The sequence below is a fragment of the Oncorhynchus tshawytscha genome, linkage group LG05, assembly GCF_018296145.1.
Source record: "Oncorhynchus tshawytscha isolate Ot180627B linkage group LG05, Otsh_v2.0, whole genome shotgun sequence".
In the NCBI taxonomy this organism is placed as follows: domain Eukaryota; kingdom Metazoa; phylum Chordata; class Actinopteri; order Salmoniformes; family Salmonidae; genus Oncorhynchus; species Oncorhynchus tshawytscha.
Window position 1 is genome coordinate 47,729,643 of NC_056433.1, and position 25,288 is coordinate 47,754,930.

Genomic DNA, 25,288 nt, shown 5'->3' on the forward strand with positions numbered 1-25,288 from the left:
TTTGTGTTTATTCGTGTTTCACGTTGTTCATTAAACATGGATCGCAATCTACATGCTGCATTTTGGTCCGACTATCCTTCACACCTAGAAAACCGTAACAGAATCACCCACCACCAACGGACCAAGCAGCGTGTCAACAGGCAGGAGCAGCCCAAAGAGGAGATGCGCTATAAGGATTTCTGGACATGGGAGGAAATCCTAAACGGAGAAGGACCCTGGGCTCAGCCTGGAGAATATCGCTGCCCCAAAGAAGAACTGGAGGCGGCGAAAGCGGAGAGGCGCCGGTATGAGGAGGCAGCACGGCGACTCGGAAGGAAGCCTGAGAATCAGCCCCAAAAATGTATTGGGGGGGGGGGGCTCAGGGAGAGTGTGGCAGAGTCAGGAGTCAGACCTGAGCCAACTCTCCCTGTTTATCGTGAGGAGCCAAGGAGGAGACCAGAACCAGAGCCGGTGTTGGAGGTGAGCGAAACAGAGACTGTGAAGGAGTTAATGGGGAAATTGGAGGAGAGAGAAATGAGGGAGTTGCTGTGTTGGTGCTTTTTGCATGGAATTCGCCCGACGGAACGTGTCGGGGTTTGATGGCACCGGGGTTTGCGCTCCATACTCGTCCTGAGGTGCGTGTTAGTCGGCTGGTGAAGTTGGTGCCAGCCTCACGCACCAGGCCTCCTGTGCACATCCCTAGCCTTGCACGTCCTGTGCCAGCACTGCTCTCAAGATCTCCAGTACGCCTTCACGGTCTAGCCCATCCTGTGCCCATCTGGTAGATCTACCTACCTGCCTGAGCTTTCCCTCACTCCCGAGCTTCCCCTCACTCCCGAGCTTCCCCTCAGTCCCGAGCTTCCCCTCAGTCCCGAGCTGTCCTTCAGTCCAGTGGGGTTCTGGGTGAGGACTACTAGGCCATGGTCGGCGGCGAGGTTGGACTATCCAGGGACGCGAGGAGAGGGGACTAAGACATTGACTGAGTGGGTTCCACGTCCCGTGCCGGAGCCGCCACCATGGACAGAAGCCCACCCGGACCCTCCCTATTGTTTTGAGGTGCGTTCGGGAGTCCGCACCTTAGGAGGGGGGTTCTGTCACGCCCTAGTCTAAGTATTTTGTGTTTTTCTTCATGTATTGGGTCAGGCCAGGGTGTGGCATGGGGTTTTTGTATTGTGGTGTGTTTTGTCTTGGGGTTCTGGTGTGTATGTATTGGGATTGTAGCTAGTGGGGTTATCTAGCAAAGTCTATGGCTGTCTGGAGTGGTTCTCAATCAGAGGCAGGTGTTTATCGTTGTCTCTGATTGGGAACCATATTTAGACAGCCATATTCTTTGAGTTTGTCGTGGGTGATTGTCCTTAGTGTCGTTGTTTCTATTTCTTTATTTCTTTACACAAGTATAGGCTGTTTCGGTTTTCGTTACGTTCTTTGTTTTGTAGTGTTTTGTGTTTATTCGTGTTCATTAAACATGGATCGCAATCTACACGCTGCAATTTGGTCCGACTATCCTTCACACCTAGAAAACCGTAACATAGAAGTTGTGAAGAGTCTGATCATTTCACTGAGAATCAACTCATCACTTTTGGTCAGAAAGTCATGTGCATGTAGATATTGTGTAAATTGTAAACAATTGTACTTACTCTTTTGCACATGTGCCAAAACACACAATTTGCTTAAATTAATAAGAAATTCAAATCTGGTGTGAACAAAAAACAACATTTTCAGAGATTGAAGTTGTTTTGAAAAAAAGTATTCTCAATTGAGACAAAGCGATTGACAAATTGTAAAGTGACTATGCATAGATAATAACAGAGGAAAGCAGCAGCGTAGAATGGGTGGGGGGGGGGATAGTCTGGGTAGCCATTTGATTAGATGTTTTATGACAATAGGCAGTATCTATCCATCATTATAAACAGCTTGACAGGCTCTTATTTTGAGTTAACGGTTGTAAAGTTATTCTCTCATCTGCTCTTGTTATTTCAGTAGCTCCACAGACCAGTTATTCACAAATATGTGACCTCACGCACCAGGTGGATGCGGAGCCCCTAGAAGCCTCAAGTCTTGGTAGCTGTATTTAATTCAAGCTCCCAAAACTTAGCAGACAATTTCCCTAATCACTATTCACATTTATTTTTCTAATCATTTTGTAAATCTAGTTATTCATTCAACATAGAACTGGACCTACTGTCAAACCGTATTGCCAATCACACCTCTTTCAGTAAAATTGAAAGGGAAGTGTTGTTGAGGATATCAGAATCACCTTTAATCACCAAGTACATTTACACATACTCAGAATTTTACTTCACGCAGTCTGCTCTGAACAGTTGATGTTGAGATGTGTCTGTCACTTGAACTCTGTGAAGCATTTATTTGGGCTGCGATTTCTGAGGCTGGTAACTCTCATGAACTTGTCCTCTGCAGCAGAGGTAACTCTGGGTCTTCCTTTCCTGTGGCGATCCTTATGAGAGCAGGTTTCATCATGGTGCTTGATGGTTTTTGCGCCTGCACTTGAAGAAACATTCAAAGTTCTTGAAATGTTCTGGATTGACTGACCTTCATGTCTTAAAGTAATGATGGACTGTAATTTCTCGTTGCTTGTTTGAGCTGTTCTTGACATAACATGGACTTGGTCTTTTACCAAATAGGGCTGTCTTCTGTATACCACCCCTACCATGTCACAACACAACAGATTGGCTCAAATGCATTAAAAAGGAAAGAAATTCCACAAATGAACTTTTAACAAGGCACACCTGTTAATTGAAATGCATTCCAGGTGTCAAAATCAAATCAAATGTATTTATATAGCCCTTCGTACATCAGCTGATATCTCAAAGTGCTGTACAGAAACCCAGCCTAAAACCCCAAACAGCAAGCAATGCAGGTGTAGAAGCACGTGGCTAGGAAAAACTCCCTAGAAAGGCCAAAACCTCGGAAGAAACCTAGAGAGGAACCAGGCTATGTGGGGTGGCCAGTCCTCTTCTGGCTGTGCCGGGTGGAGATTATAACAGAACATGGCCAAGATGTTCAAATGTTTATAAATGACCAGCATGGTCGTATAATAATAAGGCAGAACAGTTGAAACTGGAGCAGCAGCACGGCCAGGTGGACTGGGGACAGCAAGGAGTCATCATGTCAGGTAGTCCTGGGGCATGGTCCTAGGGCTCAGGTCCTCCGAGAGAGAGAGAGAGAGAGAGAAAGAGAGAATTAGAGAACGCACACTTAGATTCACACAGGACACCGAATAGGACAGGAGAGGTACTCCAGATAATACAAACTGACCCTAGCCCCCCGACACATTAACTACTGCAGCATAAATACTGGAGGCTGAGACAGGAGGGGTCAGGAGACACTGTGGCCCCATCCGAGGACACCCCCAGACAGGGCCAGACAGGAAGGATATAACCCCACCCACTTTGCCAAAGCACAGCCCCCACACCACTAGAGGGATATCTTCAACCACCAACTTACCATCCTGAGACAAGGCTGAGTATAGCCCACAAAGAACTCCGCCATGGCACAACCCAAGGGGGGGCGCCATCCCAGACAGGATGACCACATCAGTGAATCAACCCACTCAGGTGACGCACCCCTTCCAGGGACGGCAAGAGAGAGCCCCAGTAAGCCAGTGACTCAGCCCCTGTAATAGGGTTAGAGGCAGAGAATCCCAGTGGGAAGAGGGGAACCGGCCAGGCAGAGACAGCAAGGGCGGTTCGTTGCTCCAGAGCCTTTCCGTTCACCTTCCCACTCCTGGGCCAGACTACACTCAATCATATGACCCACTGAAGAGATAAGTCTTCAGTAAGGACTTAAAGGTTGAGACCGAGTTTGCGTCTCTGACATGGGTAGGCAGACCGTTCCATAAAAATGGAGCTCATAGGAGAAAGCCCTGCCTCCAGCTGTTTGCTTAGAAATTCTAGGGACAATTAGGAGGCCTGCGTCTTGTGACCGTAGCGTACGTGTAGGTATGTACAGCAGGACCAAATCAGAGAGATAGGTAGGAGCAAGCCCATGTAATGCTTTGTAGGTTAGCAGTAAAACCTTGAAATCAGCCCTTGCTTTGACAGGAAGCCAGTGTAGAGAGGCTAGCACTGGAGTAATATGATCCAATTTTTGGTTCTAGTCAGAATTCGAGCAGCCGTATTTAGTACTAACTGAAGTTTATTTAGTGCTTTATCCGGGTAGCCGGAAAGTAGAGCATTGCAGTAGTCTAACCTAGAAGTGACAAAAGCATGGATTAATTTTTCTGCATCATTTTTGGACAGAAAGTTTCTGATTTTTGCAATGTTACGTAGATGGAAAAAAGCTGTCCTTGAAAAGGTCTTGATATGTTCTTCAAAAGAGAGATCAGGGTCCAGAGTAACGCCGAGGTCCTTCACAGTTTTATTTGAGACGACTGTACAACCATTAAGATTAATTGTCAGATTCAACAGAAGATCTCTTTGTTTCTTGGGACCTAGAACAAGCATCTCTGTTTTGTCCGAGTTTAAAAGTAGAAAGTTTGCAGCCATCCACTTCCTTATGTCTGAAACACATGCTTCTAGCAAGGGCAATTTTGGGGCTTCACCATGTTTCATTGAAATGTACAGCTGTGTGTCATCTGCATAGCAGTGAAAGTTAACATTATGTTTTCGAATAACATCCCCAAGAGGTAAAATATATAGTGAAAACAATAGTGGTCCCAAAACGGAACCTTGAGGAACACCGAAATTTACAGTTGATTTGTCAGAGGACAAACCATTCACAGAGACAAACTGATATCTTTCCGACAGATAAGATCTAAACCAGGCCAGAACTTGCCCGTGTAGACCAATTTGGGTTTCCAATCTCTCCAAAAGAATGTGGTGATCGATGGTATCAAAAGCAGCACTAAGGTCTAGGAGCACGAGGACAGATGCAGAGCCTCGGTCCGATGCCATTAAAATGTCATTTACCACCTTCACAAGTGCCGTCTCAGTGCTATGATGGGGTCTAAAACCAGACTGAAGCATTTCGTATACATTGTTTGTCTTCAGGAAGGCAGTAAGTTGCTGCGCAACAGCCTTTTCTAAAATTTTTGAGAGGAATGGAAGATTCGATATAGGCCTATAGTTTTTTATATTTTCTGGGTCAAGGTTTGGCTTTTTCAAGAGAGGCTTTATTACTGCCACTTTTAGTGAGTTTGGTACACATCCGGTGGATAGAGAGCCGTTTATTATGTTCAACATAGGAGGGCCAAGCACAGGAAGCAGCTCTTTCAGTAGTTTAGTTGGAATAGGGTCCAGTATGCAGCTTGAAGGTTTAGAGGCCATGATTATTTTCATCATTGTGTCAAGAGATATAGTACTAAAACACTTGAGCGTCTCTCTTGATCCTAGGTCCTGGGAGAGTTGTGCAGACTCAGGACAACTGAGCTTTGAAGGAATACGCAGATTTAAAGAGGAGTCCGTAATTTGCTTTCTAATAATCATAATCTTTTCCTCAAAGAAGTTCATGAATTTATCACTGCTAAAGTGAAACCTCATGAAGCTGGTTGAGAGAATGCCAAGAGTGTGCAAAGCTGTCATCAAGGCAAAGGGTGGCTACTTTGAAGAATCTCAAATATAAATTTGTATTTTGATTTGTTTAACACTTTTTTGTTTATTACATGATTCCATATGTGTTATTTCCTAGTTTTGATGTCTTCACTATTATTCTACAATGTAGAATCCTTTGACTGGTACTGTATATATATACACAGTGCATTCGGAATGTTTCAGACCCCTTGACTTTTTCCACATTTTGTTATGTTACAGCCTTATTCTAAAATGGATTGAAAACACATTTTCCTCATCAAACTACACACAACACCCCATAAAGACAAAGCGAGAAAACCCCCAGAAATACCTTATTTACAGAAGTATTTGCTATGAGAATCGAAATTGAGCTCAGGTGCATGGTTCCATTGATCATCCTTGAGATGTTTCTACAACTTGATCGGAGTCCACCTGTGGTAAATTCGATTGATTGGACATGATTTGGAAAGGCACACACATGTCTACATCAGGTGCCACAGGATTTTGACGAGGCACAGATCTGGGGAAGGGTAACAAAACATTTCTGCAGCATTGAAGGTACCCAAGAACACAGTGGCCTCCATTCTTAAATGGAAGAAGTATGGAACCACCAAAACTCTTCCAAGAGTTGCCGTCCATCCAAACTGAGCAATCGTGGGAGAAGGGCCTTGGTCAGGGAGGTGACCAAGAACCCGATGGTCCCTCTGACAGAGCTCCAGAGTTCCTCTGTGGAGATGGGAGAACCTTCCAGAAGGACAACCATCTCTGCAGCATTCCACCAATTAAGCCTTTATGGATAGACTGGCCAGACGGAAGCCACTCCTCCGTAAAAGGCACATGACAGCCCGTTTGGCATTAGCCAAAAGGCACCTAAAGGACTCTCATACCATGAGTAACAAGATTCTCTGGTCTGATGAAACCAAGATTGAACTCTTTGGCCTGAATGCCAAGCGTCACGTCTGGACGAAACCTGGCACCATCCCTACAGTGAGGCATGGTCAAATCAATGTTTTTCAGTGGCAGGGGCTGGGAGAGTTCACCTCCAAACAGGACAACGACCCTAAGCACACAGCCAAGACCACACAGAAGTGGCTTCGGGGCAAGTCTCTGAATGTCCCTTGAGTGGCCCAGCCAGAGCCCAGACTTGGACCCGATCTAACATCTCTGGAGAAAATAGCTGTGCAGCGATGCTCCCCATCCAACCTGACAGAGCTTGACAGGATCTGCAGAGAAGAATGGGAGAAACTCCCAAAAATATGGGTGTGCCAACACTGTAGCGTCATACCCAAGAAAGACTCGAGTCTGTAATGACTCACAAAAAGGTGCTTCAAAAAAGTACTGAGAAAATCGTCTAAATACTTATGCAAATGTGTTAATTTGTTCTTGTTTTTTTGTTGCGAAAATAAATGAAAAAACTGTTTTTGCCTTGTCGTTACGGGGTATTGTGTGTAGATTGAGGGAAAATATTTTTTTCATCCATTGAAGAATAAGGTTAAAGTAACAATGTGTAAAAAGTCAAGGGGTCTGAATACGTTCCGAATGCACTGTGTATATTGCAAAAAAAATATTTTGACTGGGCAAGCCAGTAATTTAGGAACAAATTCTTATTTACAACGACAGCCTACTCTTGCCAAACCCTCCCTAACCCGGATTTTAAAGTATTCAATGTAGTCCACTAGTTGGGGCTCCTATGGGTTGTAGCCTCAATGGTGCTGCTCATGCTGTCACAGATGCTATATGGTACAGATATAAAGATGAGTCCTCTATCTATCTTTATGGTCAACACTGCAATAGTCTTGAGGCAGTTAAAGTGAAACGCTTACTTACAAGCCTTTAACCAACAATGCAGTTTTAAGAAAAAAAAGTGTTACGAAAGTATTTACTAAAATAAAATAAATAAAAAATAGAAAAATAACAAGTAAGGAGCAACAATAAAATAACAGCTGTTGTGTGTGCTGCAGATGGTCAACATAAACAGGGTAGGCCTATGCACAAAGCAAGTTCTCTCCAATTGGTTAAACAGTAAAATCATTGTATTTGATACATTGTAATAACTTTGAGCATGTAACAGTGCAGTCTAACAGTCATATGACTATGCTTTGTGGAGGCTGGGATGGACTATACATGGCTCGTTCAATAACCAATCAGTGCACCTTCCAGCAAAATATTCTGTTCAACAAGTGATATGCTTTGTGGAGTCTGGGATGGACTATGCATGGCTCTTTCAATAACCAATCAGTGCAATTTCCAGCAAAATATTCTGTACAACAAAAGTGATATGCATGTGCAAATGTTTTTATTATGTAAATTACAGTAAAGCAAATTTGCAACCTTTTCCTTTTAGAAATTGTGTTATAGTAACCTGCCTATGTGTTACAATTTTTTTTCTCAGGTCTTGCACCTTTCCTTACTGTTCTGGGTGCTGTCTGACACACACCGTACCTAAAAGATAGTAACTCGCTTGCTCGTTACTGCCAGGCTCCAGGTACACCGAGGAAATACAATAATATTATCATAGAAACAGCTGAAGATTGATGGCATTTTATTGGAAATTGTAAGTATATTCTACCGGCGGGACTACATTAGCTATAAACAGCAAACGTTGGCTAGCTAAGGTTTATGTTCGACATGTTTTATTTTTGCGGCAAATTTACGTCTAGCTATGCTAGCAGCTAAGCTAACGTTAGCTAATTAACCGGGCTAGCCGTCCAATCTAGCTGTCGAGCTAGATATTGTTCATGGTTTATTGAGGACCCTAGGTGCATGAAGTAGATTAAAAAATATTAATTTGTAATTGTGATTACTAGCTAGCTACTTAACTGGTTGGCCGTGTCAATACGTTAACGTTAGCTTGCTCGTAACTTAGCTACGTTAGTTAGCTATCCTAGCTAACGTTTACATGTGTCCACTGAATTTGTATTACTACCTTACCCTTATAGCAAGTTCTCTGTAGCTAATATTTCTAACTAGATCGAACGGGCTAGATAGACACAGCGTTATAACTAGTCAAATAGTTAGGTTATATGGGCTTTTGCCAAATGTTGCGATGGGTACCTTTTTTAGCTAGCTAGTAACGTTAACTAGCCTAATTTGAAATAACTCAGTAGCTAGCTAGCTACTCTTGCATTGTTTCCATTGCACCGTAGTGATATATTTGCTTGCTATGTTTAAATGCTTTTAACTAATACATTTTCAGAGGCCTAACAACTTAACAACATTTGATCTTACTGCTGTGAAAGTGGAAAACAGAGGAAGTGCCCATGCTATTCAAACTGAGTTCCCAGGTTGTAGTATTCTTATATCCAACAGCATAACCAGAGTGAACAGTGAAACAAAACAAAAATGCAACTACTTGTTACTTATAGTGCTTTTTACATTCAGGAAAAATGGTGGCTTTGATGATAAAATTGTAAAATGCATCACAGATACTGGTCTGGATTGAATGGATTTTGTGTAGGGTAATTAATAGGCCTGTGAGTAGTGGTTGTGTAAGACTATATGCAGTTCCTTATTGTTAGCTATTATGAGTCATGGTAAAAAAAAAATGGTTTGGTAGCTGTGAGTGTTTGCATCTGCATCCTCATTATGACTGTATGGTATGTCTGCAGTGGCCACAGTTTCCACTATGACTTAGGCCTAGGCCTTACTTGACTTTGTTTGGGACTGATAGAATACAGTCAGCCGAATAGCAAATCACACTAGTTCCTGTCTAGTTGAAATTGGCTATAAAGGGAACGTTATAAAGGGACCAGCAATTAGGATACCTCTTGAACATTAATCTGTCAGTGTCACATCATGATTTATATGGCATTTGGAACATGCACAATTGCGTAAGTTAGATGTGAGTAAAAGGGTCTGGACTAAATACTGTGTGAAATGTAACCACACAGTATGTAGGCCAGGCTATAACAGCCAGACGGTCAGGGGGAGTTGGGTGTAAATTTAGTCATGTAATTGTAACCTCACTTAAGGTTATGGTGAAGGAGTCATAGCTAAGACAGCGGCTGTATTTTGTCTAGGCTAGAAGTCACTGCAGGATGTGTCGCATCAGTCTGCGATGAGGGTGAAAGATGAAAGCATAGACCTCAAATCTCTGATTTGAGTTCCATGTAATTCAAACTATTGTGCCTTGTCTTACAGTAACCATATTTCCAATGTCCAGTTATTATGTGAGTAAAGTCATACCAACAACAACAACAACAAAAATCACGCTCATGGTGATGGAATCAGGAAGTGCCGATGCAATTTTATAAATGTTGACAGAGAATTTGTTCGTTCGACATGGTGGGATCTTTTTGTGTCGGTAAACTGAATTATGTGACAAATTGCGGTGGAAGCGATTTTCTGCGCAATTGTTGATAGAATAACCATGTTGAGGTAAATTTGCAGTCACGCAGTGCTATGTTGTGTGGCCCTCCCACTACGACTTGAAAAAGCATGCCCACTTTATTAGGCTACAGATGCTACAAATAATAATGAACTTCACAGGGTGGTGAAAGTGCACGGTGATGAGCTTGATGCTCTTTTCCAATAAATATCCGGGGTGTTAATTTGTATGCTAGTAACATGATGATCAGTGCTTAGCTGCCAATTAACAAATACACATGATCTTGCTCTTTTCCAACTCATCATATAACCTAACCTATCCAGTGTCCACTTTATCAGCAAACTGTTGTCTAGAGGGCATACGTGAAAACCAGATTGGACAAGTTTGCCATTTATTGCAACAGTTTGTGTGACAAAACCATCAATATAGTGAAAAATGCTATAGAAACGCATTGAATTTGTTTTTTAATGTGTACTAACTTTACATCATCACACACAGCCTTGTATCCGCAGCAAGTCAGCTTGGTGGAAACAAACTTCTTGTGGGAAAACGTGCATATTAAAAAAATAAAGTGGACTTTTATAATATTTGCATGATAATCTGTTGCATATAGGATGGAAACCTAACTATTGATGTCAATGGAAGATTTGTGTGGAAGTTGACCTCGGAAGGGCGGCAGGTAGCCGAGCGGTTAAGAGCGTTGGGCCAGTAACCGAAAGGTCACTGTTTTGAATCCCTAAACCGGAAAGGTGGACAAATCTGCACTTGAGCATGGCAGTTGACCCCCAACAACAACTGCTCCCTGTGCGCCAGACGATGTCGATTTAAGCCAGCCCCCCCACACCTGTCTGATTCAGGTTGGGTTAAATGCAGAAGACACATTTCGGTTGAATGGATTCAGTTGTGCAACTGACTAGGTATCCCCTTTCCCTCAATTGCCCTATTTCAAGTAGTTGTAGTTTATGGACAAGGCTGCACTGCATTCACTTATCTATTAGGTCTTGTGTTGTTAGATCACATGCAGACATAGCCTACCTATTACACCATTTTGTTTTGTCCAGAAGTATTAAAGGAAATGACAGATGGCCTTCTGCTACTGCATTTTGAGTGGAACCAGAGCAGTCCCAGGCAGTGACCACAATGTCTATCAACCTTCCCAGAAACACATAGGAATATTTCTCTTCTTGGTGTAGATTAGTATATAGTTGAATTTATAAGATGGTACTTTCCCGCTGTCTGTCAGACACGGACTGAGGAAAAGCCCCTGTTGTTCCATTGTCACCTGTTACAGCCAATTCCCAGGCTTAACACACACTCATATCCTGGGCCATTCAAATCAAATGTATTTATATAGCCCTTCGTACATCAGCTGATATCTCAAAGTGCTGTACAGAAACCCAGCCTAAAACCCCAAACAGCAAGCAATGCAGGTGTAGAAGCATGGTGGAAAGGAAAAATTCCCTAGAAAGGCCGAAGCCTGGTTCCTCTCTAGGTTATGTGGGGTGGCCAGTCTTCTGGCTGTGCCGGGTGGAGATTATAACAGAACATGGCCAAGATGTTCAAATGTTCATAATTGACCAGCATGGTCAAATAATAATAATCACAGGCAGAACAATTGAAACTGGAGCAGCAGCGCGACCAGGTGGACTGGGGACAGCAAGGAGTCATCATGCCTGGTAGTCCTGAGGCATGGTCCTAGGGCTCAGGTCCTCCGAGAGAGAGAAAGAAAGAGAGAATTAGAGAGAGCATACTTAAATTCACACAGGACACCGGATAGGACAGGAGAAGTACTCCAGATATAACAAACTGACCCTAGCCCCCCAACACATAAACTACTGCAGCATACTGGAAGCTGAGACAGGAGGGGTCAGGAGACACTGTGGCCCCATCCGATGACACCTCCCGGACAGGGCCAAACAGGAAGGATATAACCCCACCCGCTTTGCCAAAGCACAGCCCCCACACCACTAGAGGGATATCTTCAACCACCAACTTACCACCCTGAGACAAGGCCGAGTATAGCCCACAAAGATCTCCGGGGCACCAACCCAGAGATTGCAACACTGTGAGGGTGTTTCCTGCTCCTATTTCATGTGGCGTATGTTGCTACATTCGCCACAGCCCTACTCTGATTGGTAACTCACCCACTGAGTACACCCCTCTGGCAATTTTCATCCTGTGAAATCCTTGTTCAGGTCGAAGACATCGGTTGTGACTTTTTTGACACTGGCCACAAGACCAAATTATGCCTTAGTGACGGGCCGGTGGTGGCACGGGCACGTATGTGAACAAAATATATAATTTGAATGTTACACACGTCCATCTTGAATCAGATACAAGGATACGTGCAGATTTTAGGCAAATTCGAATCGGCTATTTTGTTAGGTTTGTTTTTGATTCCGGGAGCATAAATCAACTGAGAACCTCTTCCTCATTGTTTTCACATGTCAGGTGAGAAAGTGGCAACACTAGGCGCACAGTGTTTCTATCTCTGCAGACTAGCTAACCAGTACCAGCATCATGGAGTAGACTATCTTATACTCTGGAAATCCGCAACAAACTAAGTGATTAGCCTCTCTGTCTGTCCACTCATGTTGCAACAGATGCATTTCCATCATATCATCCATACTTCTTGTGGTGAGTCTTTTTTGTTGTTGGTTGGGTTGTCTTGTTTCGGTGCGTTTGAGAGCACTGCTTGTATAAGAGAGGTTTACACAGCAGACTTTTGTATTGGCATCTATCTTGATATTCAAATAATTTCTAATGGAAAAGAAGAGTTGATACGCACTAATGGGTCACAGCAACATAGCAGCAGAAGTGTTTTTTTTGTCTACAGGCTCAGACATGCTTGTGAAGTGAATCATAGTTTGCCACGTGATTACATAAAGACAATGATTTATTGGAGTGAACCATTTGGTTGTTTCCTGATAGTCATGCTCACGTTGCATAAGGTTTGCCTAATATTAATCATGTGAAACTCCCTTTGGTATGTGATGAGACAGTCGAAATTATGTTTCTTTCCACTCGTTACGCATCAATAATGGTATAACATCTAGCCCAGGGTTTCACTTTTGCAGCTGAAATGTGGCTATTCACTTATGGTAACCTGTTCGTACACAGCAACAAGAAGCAGTCTCTCCCCATTGAAGCCCCAAACTTCCTGTTTTCAGATGAGCACTTTTTATTGGACAGAGGAAGGGTCTTAAAATAGCCACTAAGTAACTCATCAGCCTGCTGGCATTTAGTGAACATGACTGCTGTTGGGGGATATCCCAACGCTCCCAGACCTCAGTGAAGACAACAGGGGAGTCTCATTGACGTCCTGCTGGTTTTGTCCTTTACTGAAAGGGCAGACAGGTGAATCTGCTGCACCCTTGCTGCTTTTAGCTGGCCATAGCATAGTTAGGTAGTTAAAGCAAATTTGGATGTTTTTTTCTTCCCATGGGATTAATCTGTTTGCTCTTTGGGTTTGGTGTATGCAGTTGACTGTTCTTTGTCTTTTCAGGTCATACCACGTACTGAATGTTCATGATGTCTGAACATTTAGAAGAAAATTGATGGTCAGAAGAGTTTTTGATTCCAGTGGAATTTGTCACATCTTTTGCGTCACTTTGTTTTCGAAAAGAAAACGCACCCTACGTGGCAACGCACTGAAGGATCTACCTTTTTATTTGAAAGGGAAGGCGTTTTGTCGAAGCCATTGTGCTTCCCCTAGTGACCTCTGTGGGTTACAATGCCTGTACAAGCGCCGCAATGGACGGAATTCCTGCTGTGTCCCATCTGCACCCAGCTGTTCGAGGAGAGCGTCCGCAAGCCCATCAGCCTGGGCTGTGGACACACCGTCTGCAAGATGTGCCTGAACAAGCTGCACCGCAAGGCCTGCCCCTTCGACCAGACGGCCATCGCTTCCGACATCGAGCTGCTGCCTGTCAACACTGCCCTACTGCAGCTGGTGGGAGGACAGGTGAGACATAATCTAGGCTAGGTATGTGCTACTTAGATGAGATGCTAGGCAGGTACAACTCGGGTACTAATCAGGTGAGACAGGCTAGGTAGGTGCTACTCAGATGAGATGCTAGGCTAGGTACTCACTCAATGTCACGTTCACATTCATAAGATTATGAATATTGTTACTGTTGGGACAGGTCCAACGCAAATGTGGGGACAATTGCCCCCCTTATTCTCTCCCCTATTCTCCTAATGACAGTTTGTATCACTTGATGAGGTGAATGTAGGTTATGTTAATGTAGCGTGGGAACGGTACTCAATTGTTTATGCTCATACATGGACTGGTGATGACTGACAAACAAAATATCTGGTTTGGGAAATTGGTGTTCTTTCATTTATCTTGTGTAGTAGCAGTTTACCCGATTCTGGATTGGGACAGATTTATTCTGCCAGTCAATGCAATTTTCCAATTACATTTAGAGACAAAATAACTTTCACTTGTCTTTATCTTATTCTGGCTGTTGTACCTAAGTCTTAAAGGGTTCATATTTTGAGTCTTGTGGGAGAGCTACAGTGCATTTGGAAAGTATTCAGACCTTGACTTTTTCCACATTTTGTTACATTACAGCCTTATTCTAAAATGTATTAAAAATGTTTTTTCCCTCATCAATCTACACAATACCCCATAATGACAAAGCAAAAACAGGTTTTCAGATTTTTTTGCAAAAACTGAACTGATATAACATTTACTTAAGTATTCAGACCCTTTACTCAGTACATTGAAGCAGCTTTGGCAGCCATTACAGACTTGAGTCTTGAGTATGATGCTACAAGGTTGGCACACCTGTATTTGGGGAGTTTCTCACATTCTTCCCTGCAGATCCTCTAAAGCTCTGTCAGGTTGGATGGGGAGCATCGCTGCACAGCTATTTTCAGGTCTCTCCAGAGATATTAGATTGGGTTCAAGTCCGGCCTCTAGCTGGGGAAACTTAAGGACATTTAGAGACTTGTCCCAAAGCCACTCCTGCGTCGTCTTTGCTGTGTGCTTAGGGTTGTTGTCCTGTTGGAAGGTGAATCTTCGCCCCAGTCAGGTCCTGAGCGCTCTGGAGCAGATTTTCATCAAGGATCTCTCTGTACTTTGCTCCTTTCATCTTTGCATCGATCCTGACTGGTCTCCCAGTCCCTGCCGCTGAAAAACATCCCCACAGCATGATGCTGCCACCACCATGCTTCCCCGTAGGGATGGTGCCAGGTTTCCTCCAGACGTGACGCTTGCCATTCAGGCCAAAGAGTTAAATCTTGGTTTCATCAGACCAGAGAATATTGTTTCTCATGGTCTGAGAGTCCTTTAGGTGCCTTTTGTCAAACTCCTAGCGGGCTGTCATGTGCCATTTACTGAGGAGTAGCTTCCGTCTGCCCATTCTACCATAAAGGCCTGATTGATGGGGTGCTGCAGAGATGGTTGTCCTTCTGGAAGGTCCTCCCATCCCCACAGATAACTCTGGAGCTCTGTCAGTGACCATCTGGTTTTTGGTAACCTCCTTGACCAAGGCTCTTCTCCCCTGATTGCTCAGTTTGGCCGGGCCGCCAGCTCTAGGAAGAGTCTTGGTGGTTCCAAACTTCTTCCATTTAAGAAAGGTGGAGGCCACTATGTTTTTGGGTACCTTCAATGCTGCAGAAATGTTTTGTTACCTTTGCCCAGATCTGTGCCTCGTCACAATCCTGTCTCTTGAGCTCTACAGACAATTCCTTTGACCTCATGGCTTGGTTTTTGTTCTGCCATGCACTGTCAACTGTGGGCCCTTTTGTATAGACATGTGTGCCTTTCCAAATCATGTCCAATCAATTGTATTTACCACAGGTGGACTCCAATCAACTTGTCGAAACAGCTCAAGAATGATCAATGGTACCAGGATGCACCTGAGCTCAATTTCGAGTCTCATAGCAAAGGATTTGAATACTTATGTAAATTAGGTATTTCTGGGGGGTTTTGGCCAAAGTTTCTAAAAACCTGTTTGGGCTTTTTCCATTATGGGCAGATTTGAGGATTTAAAAAAATAAAAATTTAAAAAAAAAGAGAGAAAAAAATATCAATTTCAGAGTAAGGCTATAATGTAACAAAATGTGGAAAAAGTCAAGGGGTTTGAATACTTTCCGAATGCACTGTCAGTTTTTTTTCCTGTACAAATTGAAGCCGAACATTGTCAAAACCATTAATCAGTTTGTCTTTCAGGGCCACAAAAGGGTATTATCTGTCACATGCTATCTATCAGTTTCTGCATGATGATATCTGTTTGATGTATCAATATCTGTCATGCACAAACAGTCAGTGAATCCCCATTGCTCATTACAATACCACTGTATCATATTTGTGAGATTTTATCAGAAATATGATACTAGCTTGCTGCTGGTTAGGCAAAAAAAACATGTGGCTGTGTTTTCATAACTCAACCAATGTTGCACATGAGGGACAATAGCTGTTTTTTTATTTTATTTTACCTTTATTTAACTAGGCAAGTTAGTTAAGAACAAATTCTTATTTTCAATGACGGCCTAGGAACAGTGGGTTAACTGCCTGTTCAGGGGCAGAACGACAGATTTGTACCTTGTCAGCTCGGGGATTTGAACTTGCAACCTTCCGGTTACTAGTCCAACGCTCTAACCACTAGGCTACCCTAACACCCTACCTGTCATGAGATGTTTACTGTCCCCAGCGGTTGTTTTATTTAGCTACTGTGACGCATTCAAAGGGATACAGGAAGGACTACTGTTAGTCACAATGTCACAAAGATGAACCTCTGAGAAGGTGAGATGGCCAGAGAGACCACAACTGAGAAGGAAGGGCAAGGAGAGAGTGCACACATGAAAGGTGGGAGGCTAACATGGATCCTGAAGCAGGATTCCGTAGCGTGTGGCCGGGACTCAGCACACTGTGTGACAGCCATTCAGATTTTTAGATATCAGCCCACTGATGTTGTGGTCAGAGTTTCCTCTAGTTTTCAGTTGTCGTGCTTATGGCTGTAGCTGTCATGACAATTGATCATCCGGGAATTGTCATGCAAAAAAAATTGCCGGTCTCATGGTAATTGACCGTTAAATGCTAAAAGTGTTTATTTTAATTAAGAGCTTCCCAGCACAGCCTACAAGCCACTGATGCGGACCTTTTGGAACATTTTACATTCTAAAAAGTATAATGAATCCATTTAATATAGCCTACACCATCACAGTAAAGCCATTATTTATGTTAGGCAGGTCTAAAGAAACATTATGATGTAAAGAAAATGTAGCCTATTTCAGAAGAACCGAATAGCAAATTCTGAGTCGTCCTTAAATTAGGCCCTGATCTGGCTATGCCGTATTGCTTTGGGCTGCACTAGTTCATTTACCAGACAATATTTGCTTATAATTCCTGTGGCATTATTTTATCTGTTTTTACAGTAAGAAGAATATAATTGAACATAGCTGAATAAAATGGAAAGTCCCCCCCCCCAAACGATTTCCAAAGTAATGCGCATATGCGGCTATTCTGTGTTGAGCAGTTAACAAAGTGATCATTTGAAACATGTCCTCCCATATGCTTAATTTAGAGTTATTCATGCAACTTTAGTTGTGATACAAACCTTAGGCTCTATGTTTCTATTTCTAATACATTCTAAGGCTACATGATGCGACTAATGATGATTTTTTTTTTTAGTTCCATGAAAGGCATGCACTCTGCTCTGTTTCTTGTGCATGCTGCACACAGTTCATCAGTCTCTCATTCACAATTTGACAAGCACTTGGTAATATATTCTTAATTTAATCTTGTCTTTACACACGGCCTACTAATATACAGTTGAAGTCGGGTTGCGTGAGCATTGCGGATGCTATATAGATATGCGGGGTTCACGTCTACAAAGTTCTGATTGGCCTATTAGGAGTGGTTGAATAAGGTTTCTGCAAATAGGACACAAGGGGCGTATCCAATAGTGAGATGTCGACTGAAAGAGAACACTTTTGTACGTGTCGTGCGCACACACACATACACTGACCCAAACACACGCTAAAAAGTATTACCCTTCAACTAAAACAAATACACAGGAAGTCTTACACCCTCAGCAGTTAACTGGAAAAAGTTTTACCCCTTCGCCTTCTAACGCAAATTTTGCCTTTTAGAATGGGAGTGTGTGTCTGCATGAAACTGCACTTGTTTGCAGAGAAACTGAAAGCAAACCTTTGAGCTCCAGTTCGAAGGCTGTTTGTTTGGGGTCCAGTTACTTTTCAAAAAGAGATGTAGCTAAAAAAAATGTAACCTCTGGTAAAAGGGTGTGCCACCATGTTTCATAAATCAACCACCATGCTAGTTGGCCTCACTTCCTCATTGGTTGATAATAGTTCCCATAGGATGTTTAAATGAAGTGCTGGTTTGCCCTGTGTTGAAGGCACTCAGCATACTATCTCCATGTGACAAGGAAAAATACTGTGTTATTATGGCCCAAATAGCTTTGGCAGAGGTAGTATGTGACAGATGTTACTGCCAACTCCTTGCCTTTGCTACTCTCCACAGTCCTCAGTCCAGATCCTGCTCTTTGTACTCATGGGATATGAATGAATTCACTAAAAGTAGGCCTACACAATGTGTACACATTAATAGATATCTATAAATAGAAAGGGGGCTTTTGGATTTCAAAATGGGAGCAGGCACAGCCAGCAACTGCGGCTAGTTAAGGGTTTGCTGAAATTATGATCTAGAACTTTCCTGCAGCTGGGAGTGCCTGGTGGAGACCTGCATGTCATGTTGGGAGGGATGACGCACGTGTGTGTGTGTGTGTGTGTGTGTGTCAGAGTTCCTCTTCCTTGGCAAACCCAATGACTCAGCAAACACTGATACTCATTTGCTCCCTCGGCACTACTCCTCTTACAGCTGCCAAACATCAGAGGTCTGATGGATTGAGGAAAGGGAGCGGGAGAGAGGGAAAGGGTGGGTGTGTGCCACACTGGCAAGTCCCGAGTCATGACCATCATTAGTAGCCGACCAAACTTGCTAACGGACGGTCACTAATGGCATGGTACTCAGCACTCTATTGTCTCTCTTATCACTCTGACAGCAATGCAAATGCGATCAAATCAAACACTCCATGAGAGCCCTGGCATTGCGTTTCAGCGGGATAGGATCACCTGTTGTAAAACGAGAGCCAACTCCTCATAGCAGGTTGATGCATGGAATGAAATGTGTTCCTATAAGCCCATGTTGCACAACATTTCTATAGGTAATGTGATGCAATTGTGTGATAAAACAAATTTGATGGCCTCTATTAAAAATAAGATTCCATCAGCTTTCTATTGGCTACGCCTACTATATTTATTTTAAAACTTTCCTAAAACTAAGCACATCGCTTACAACTGGAGTAGCCTACCTGGCTGGCATGAAAACGACCCGCGAGAAAAGCGTTCTCCATTCGCGATTCAAGTGCATACAGATTACATGTCTTTTTTCCCCCTGCCCCTGTTCTGACAGGTGCATGATAATGGCCCGTTCTAAATCAAAACTAATTTCACACATAATATTTAGTATATTTTATAGACTAGATTAAATTGAGAATGGTCTGATGGGTGAGAATATTATAATTGATGCCCAGTGTGTGGTAAGAAAAAGCGTGTGCTGTTTAAATAGTTGAATGCATCACGTAGCCTAGCCCATACGCCTAGATGTTTTGATAAGGTTCGTATCCCAACTAAAGTGTCCAAATAACTCTAAGCATAGCCTATAGGCCTAGAACTCCTGGGACAGAGTTGGAGAGCCCAACGCCTACAGAGCCTAGTGAAACGTGTTCTTACAATCCCAGTCATTGCACAATCGCGTTAGAAACCAGTTTGACTGGCCACAGTTTAAAAGAGGTCTCGTGCAGCTATTGATTGCTCAGTTCTTAAATGTAAGCACATTAATCCGCTTTACAACCGGTGTAGCCTACCAGGCATATTTGTAAATTTCACCGCACGTACCCTCTATTTGCTATTCGAGAGCAAGCTACGGATGTTGTTTTTTGGGAGGGCCATTCTGAATCAATAAATAATTCCACACATAGAGTTGAAGTCAGAAGTTTACATTCACCTTAGCCAAATACATTTAAACACAGTTTTTCACAATTCCAGACATTTAATCCTAGTAGATATTCCCTGTCGTAGGTCAGTTAGGATGACCACTTTATTTTAAGAATGTGTTTCATTCAGCTTTTATTTCTTTCATCACATTCCTAGTGGGTCAGAAATGTACATGAACTCAATTAGTATTTGGTAGCATAGCCTTTAAATTATTTAACTTGGGTCAAATGTTTCGGGTAGCCTTCCCCAAGCTTCCCACAATACGTTGGGTGAATTTTGGCTCATTCCTCCTGACAGAGCTGGTGTAACTGAGTCAGGTTTGTAGGCCTCCTTGCTCGCACATGCTTTTTCAGTTCTGCCCACAAATTTTCTATAGGACTGAGGTCAGGGCTTTGTGATGGCTGCTCCAATGCCTTGACTTTGTTGTCCTTATCTTCTTATGGCTGCATCCCTTGTTCTCAATTTTTGCCTGGAGACACCCTAATCTAACTGCCTGTAGCTCAGCCCCAGAGGCAAGGATATGCATATTCTTGGTATCATTTGAATGGCAACATTCTGAAGTTTGTGGAAATGTTAATTGAATGTAAGAGAATATAACAATAGATCTGATAGAAGAAAATAGAAAGAAAGAGCATACGTTTTCTGTTTTGTTGTTGTAGCATAATTTTTCACATGTACTAGAATAGCCACACAGTCAGATAGGATGCTGGGGATAATTTTGATGGATAACACAAGAGGGCAAGTGTAGTTGTGCAAAGTTTCAGACGAATAACTTCAGGAATGGGTGAGCTACATGACATTTAGCATGAAGTCACCCAGGTGTCCCACACAAGTTGCCCAAATGTACCCAAGTGGCCGAATTGGTGAAATGATATAACTATATACAACAGTGCAAATAACTATATACAACATATCAAAAGGCAATTCTAACACACAAATGTTTTTATAAAAATGTTTAATTTAAAAAAAAAATATATATATATTTTTTTTAAACGGGGGTAGACCCTTTGGAAGACCCTCAGTCCTCTACACAATATTTTGCTGCTGGTGCCATGTCCCATAGCAGTCTCTTTCTGCTGTAAAGCAGAGGCAAACTGAACAAGTGGTGCAGGTGATGGGGGCCTTCATGCGACACAGAACACAACGACTCCTCCATGCTGTGCCCTTTTGGCCCTGAGGCACATTCATGCCTGCAGTTATGAACTTTGGCATATGAACACCACTAGAGGTAGAGGGGGCAGAGGTAGAGGGGCAGAATGTGATGTAGTGGACTTCGTGCTATAGCCAGCAAGATCCTGGATGAGCAGCTCCCTGAAAGGCTAGCTGTGATATGGGGGGCTGTCCACAGCTCTTCGCCATGTCCTTCTGCAGGATGAAGGAATTCACCACAGCTATGTCAATGAAATGGTAAAACAATGTCTTGTACCATTTCTTTGTCTTATGGAGAACATTGTAGTACCCTATCAGTGCGTCTGATAGGTCTACACCTCCCATGCTCTTGTTGTAGTCCTTGATAGCTGCAGGAATGGGGACATTTTTGGTGGTCCATGCCCCAGTAGTGTCCTTCACATGCCTGAGGATGTGATCGCCACTGAAGGACTTGTGGATAGTGGAGCACATCACCACCTCTCTGGTGTCCATCCACTTCACAAACAGCAGGTCATCTTCACGGATCCATCGCATGGTACCCCGCTCAGCCCTCATGTCATTTACATTTGTCTTCGGAAAGCCCACTCTGTTGGTCCTAATGGTGCCACAAGCCCACACCTCCAGCTTCCTCAGGTCTGTAAGCAGGGTAGGGCTTGTGTAAAAGTTGTCCACAAATAGTTTGTAGCCCTTCCCCAGCAGTTGAAAATCCAATAACTCCATCACGGAATCGTAACTGAGTCCCTTACCGGTCGCAAAACTGCTTTTCCCCTCATAAACAAAAAAACTGCATGTGTATGCACATTTTCAGCCAAAACAAACAGCTTGTAACCCCATTTTGTTGGTTTGTTATGCATGTATTGTTTTAGGCCAATTCTGGCCTTTGAGGCTACCATCCTCTCATCTGTGGACAAGTTCTGGGCGGGCTGAAAATGGATCTTGCAGGCCTCAACCATGCTGGGGTAGAGAGGTTTGACTTTGCAGAGCCTGTCAAACCTTACGGTGCCTCTCCTCCTGTCATTCTCCTCATCAACTTTTGGGTCACTGATGTGAAGTGCCCGTGAGATATTTAGAAACCTTTTAGAGGACATCACAGTGGGGGGGAAAGGCAATTGATAGAGTGGGGATGTTTTCCAGTAATCCTTTAGGGTTTTTAACTTCACCAGCCCCATGTAAGTGAAAGGTAGCAGAAAAGGTCTGTCATGGAAATGGGCTTCCATGCCTCTTTCTTTCCTGCTTGCTTCCTAGCCCCATACTTGTTTGTATTGCACACCAGCGTATCAACAACTGCTGGGGTGAAAAACAGTTGAAAAAGTTGCATGGGGCTGTATTTCGAGGTCATGTCCAGCTGAGGTCCTGAAGGCCTTTTTGGTCTGAATATTGGAGGACGTGGCTCCACATCCTCCTCCAGCACAGAGTGCCATTGCCCCTCTACCTCTCTGCCAGCAGGTTCCACACTCCCCTTCCTCCGCTTCTGTGTTAACCTCTTGATGCTACCCATCCCGGATCCGGGATCGTGACTACGGCTCAAGCTCATTAGCATAACGCAAAATGCGAAAAAATATTCTTAGAAATATTTAACCTCCACACCTACACAAGTCCAATAGCTCAAATGAAAGATAAACACCTTGTTCATCTACCCAGCAAGTCAGATTTCTAAAATGTTTTACGGCGAAAACATAGCACACATTTATATTAGACCACCACCGAAACAAAAGGCAAGCGGCGGCCATTTTGTCCCAGTAAATATAAAATTTAAAAGTAGGATTAAAAAATAAATAATTCACTAACCTTTTGAAAATCTTCATCAGATGACAGTAATATTACATGTTACACTGTACATTTTTTTTTTTTCAATAATATGCCATTAATATCCATAAATCTCTGTTTACAATGACGACATTTCAAAAAATGCTACTCAAAATGTCCGGAGAAATTATGATAGCTCCGACAGATAACATCAGATAACAAGCAATAAACATGACTAAATATGCATGTTCTACATATAGTTACAAAGATACACTTCTTCTTAATACAACTGCTGTGTTACATTTATTTTTAACGTTACAGAATTCGTTCACTAGTCTATGCTATGAGTCGGCGCTCAGATATTAGCAGTGTCTCCTCTACGTTTGGAGTCCACAGAAACCCAAAATAACCACATAAATATTCCCTTACCTTTGATGTTCTTCGATCAGAAGACGTAGAAGGAGTCATACTTACCCAATACATCGTTTGGTTTCAAGTTGTGCGTCTTTGTATTAGCATATGCTAACAGCTTCAGCTGAAATGCACCCAAAATAACTTCTGCTCCTTCTGGTCCCGCACTCTTGCGCATCAAATCTTCAAAATTACATATTATATGTCGACTAAACTGGTCAAACTAAGTGCAGAATCGAGCAAAATTATGTTTTTATCATGTAAAACAATGATCATCGCGAACAAACGAACCGGCTTCAACTGGTGTCTATTGGAAAAGAACGTTCCCCAAATCGGCCGCGCGCAATAGAGTGCATGTATGTGAGAGTGAACCGGGCATTTTCGCCCGCCAAAGGATGAGGGAGCGCGAAATTCAAACAATGAACGTGCCAATTGAAAGCAGACATCGCGCTGAACAAATACATACTGTTCCCAGATCGGTAGCTGCCTGGGAAGGGTGGGGGCGATGACGTCAAAGTTGACCCAACTTTTCTCTTGACAAGAGAGAGTTTGGGAGAAAGGCTGCCCTGAGAGTTCTGCTTTACATACAGACATAATTTAAACGGTTTTAGAAACTTTAGAGTGTTTTCTATTCAATTATTATTATTATTATATGCATATATTAGCAATTTTGGAAAAAATATTTTCAGTTTACTATGGGCACGCACTTCCTCCAACGGGGGCAGTATTCAGCCATAAGCTCAAGAGGTTAAGTGTCTTCACACCTCTAGATAGCCGGGCGGGGGTAGGTGTGGAGCCGGAGACCGCAGGGGTCCGGCTGGATGAACCCGCTTCTGTGGGGGGTGGGCACCTTGGCACCGGGGGCTCCCAGTCGGAGTCACTATCACTGTGAAAGAAAACACTGAAAAAATATGTGTTATGTATGAGCCTTTTATCATCACGTAAAATAAACATATATGTATTGTATAGAGCAGAGGGAACAGTCACTAAGGTGAAGTGCTGTTACATTCAATTCCTGCCATTGTTGTGGGCCTGCCCTCCCCCAACAGCACCCAATGGCTAATTCATATATCATATATCTGACATGGAATATATATATATATATATATCACACATGCACATGCATATATACACACACAAACAAACACAGGTTATGGGTCATACACACACACACACACACACCATGTATAGCCAATGTGTACTTTATACATTTAATTACTGATTATATTTCTATAAATTGCAAAAAAAATAAAAATAATAACAATCATATTTTTGCACAAAAAAATCTCATTATTTATATCTCAAACAACAGCATTAGCACTTACCAGTCCATAATTATGTCCTCTCCTTGCAGAAACATCTCCTCAGTGTTTGAATCATAACTATGCTCACTCAAAGATTCTTCAAACAACAAATCTCTCACTTTCTCGATCAATTTCTTCTGTAATCTGGTGCAAATCTGTTTACTTGGAGTTCGCTTTTCCTGATTTATTCGCCATGATGTCTTCAATGAAATCGTCGAAAAAACACCTTCCAAAATACTACTTTCCAAAATACTGCTGTGCGTAACGAGTGTGACTGCAACAAGACTGATCGCCAATGGCGAATGAAGTTCGTTACGCGTGCGTTTACAAACAAGGGATGGTGGTTCAACCCATAACCATCGCATACTGGTGTTTACCTCAGCTCATTGGCTATCTACCAAGCTAGATTTCAAGAAGATCAGTAGTCATTGTACAGAAATACAGTCAATCAACGAAACTTCGCTAATATTATTGGTGCGCAATAAGGTCATTGGTTGTTGTCTTCAAATCGGTTAATTTCAGTCAATACGCCTCGCAAAAACAATCACGTTTGGCTGTGTTGCAAACATCCAGAGGATTGCAATGAAACCAACCATGACTAGATAAACAATTGTTTACTGTGTGTAATTACGTCGAATGCTTTGTCAAAAGTAGATAGAGATGGAATTCACAACACAAGCGGTTTACAAAATGTTTCATGTTAGGCTATAAAAATGAATTTTATCAAAGAAAACGGCACTTAATTTGATCACTTGGGACCCTTAGGAGGAGAAATAAGAGCAAGATATCAGAATGTAAGTCATAATTTTACCTTC

General features: G+C 42.7%; 1 protein-coding gene across 3 annotated transcripts in view; it reads left to right on the forward strand.

The window, feature by feature from the left end:
- The first annotated feature begins 7,836 nt into the window (after positions 1-7,836).
- rc3h1a (ring finger and CCCH-type domains 1a) overlaps positions 7,837-25,288 on the forward strand; it is a 29,410-nt gene continuing 11,958 nt past the window's right edge. Inside the window, exons 1-2 of one of the 3 annotated variants that reach the window (XM_024421057.2) lie at positions 7,837-8,061; positions 13,340-13,798. In XM_024421057.2, coding sequence (XP_024276825.1) covers positions 13,568-13,798 — 231 coding nt within the window. In that variant the 5' untranslated portion in view covers positions 7,837-8,061; positions 13,340-13,567. The remainder of the gene's footprint in view (positions 8,062-13,339; positions 13,799-25,288) is intronic. The other 2 variants (XM_024421058.2, XM_024421056.2) reach the window with 2 other exon arrangements.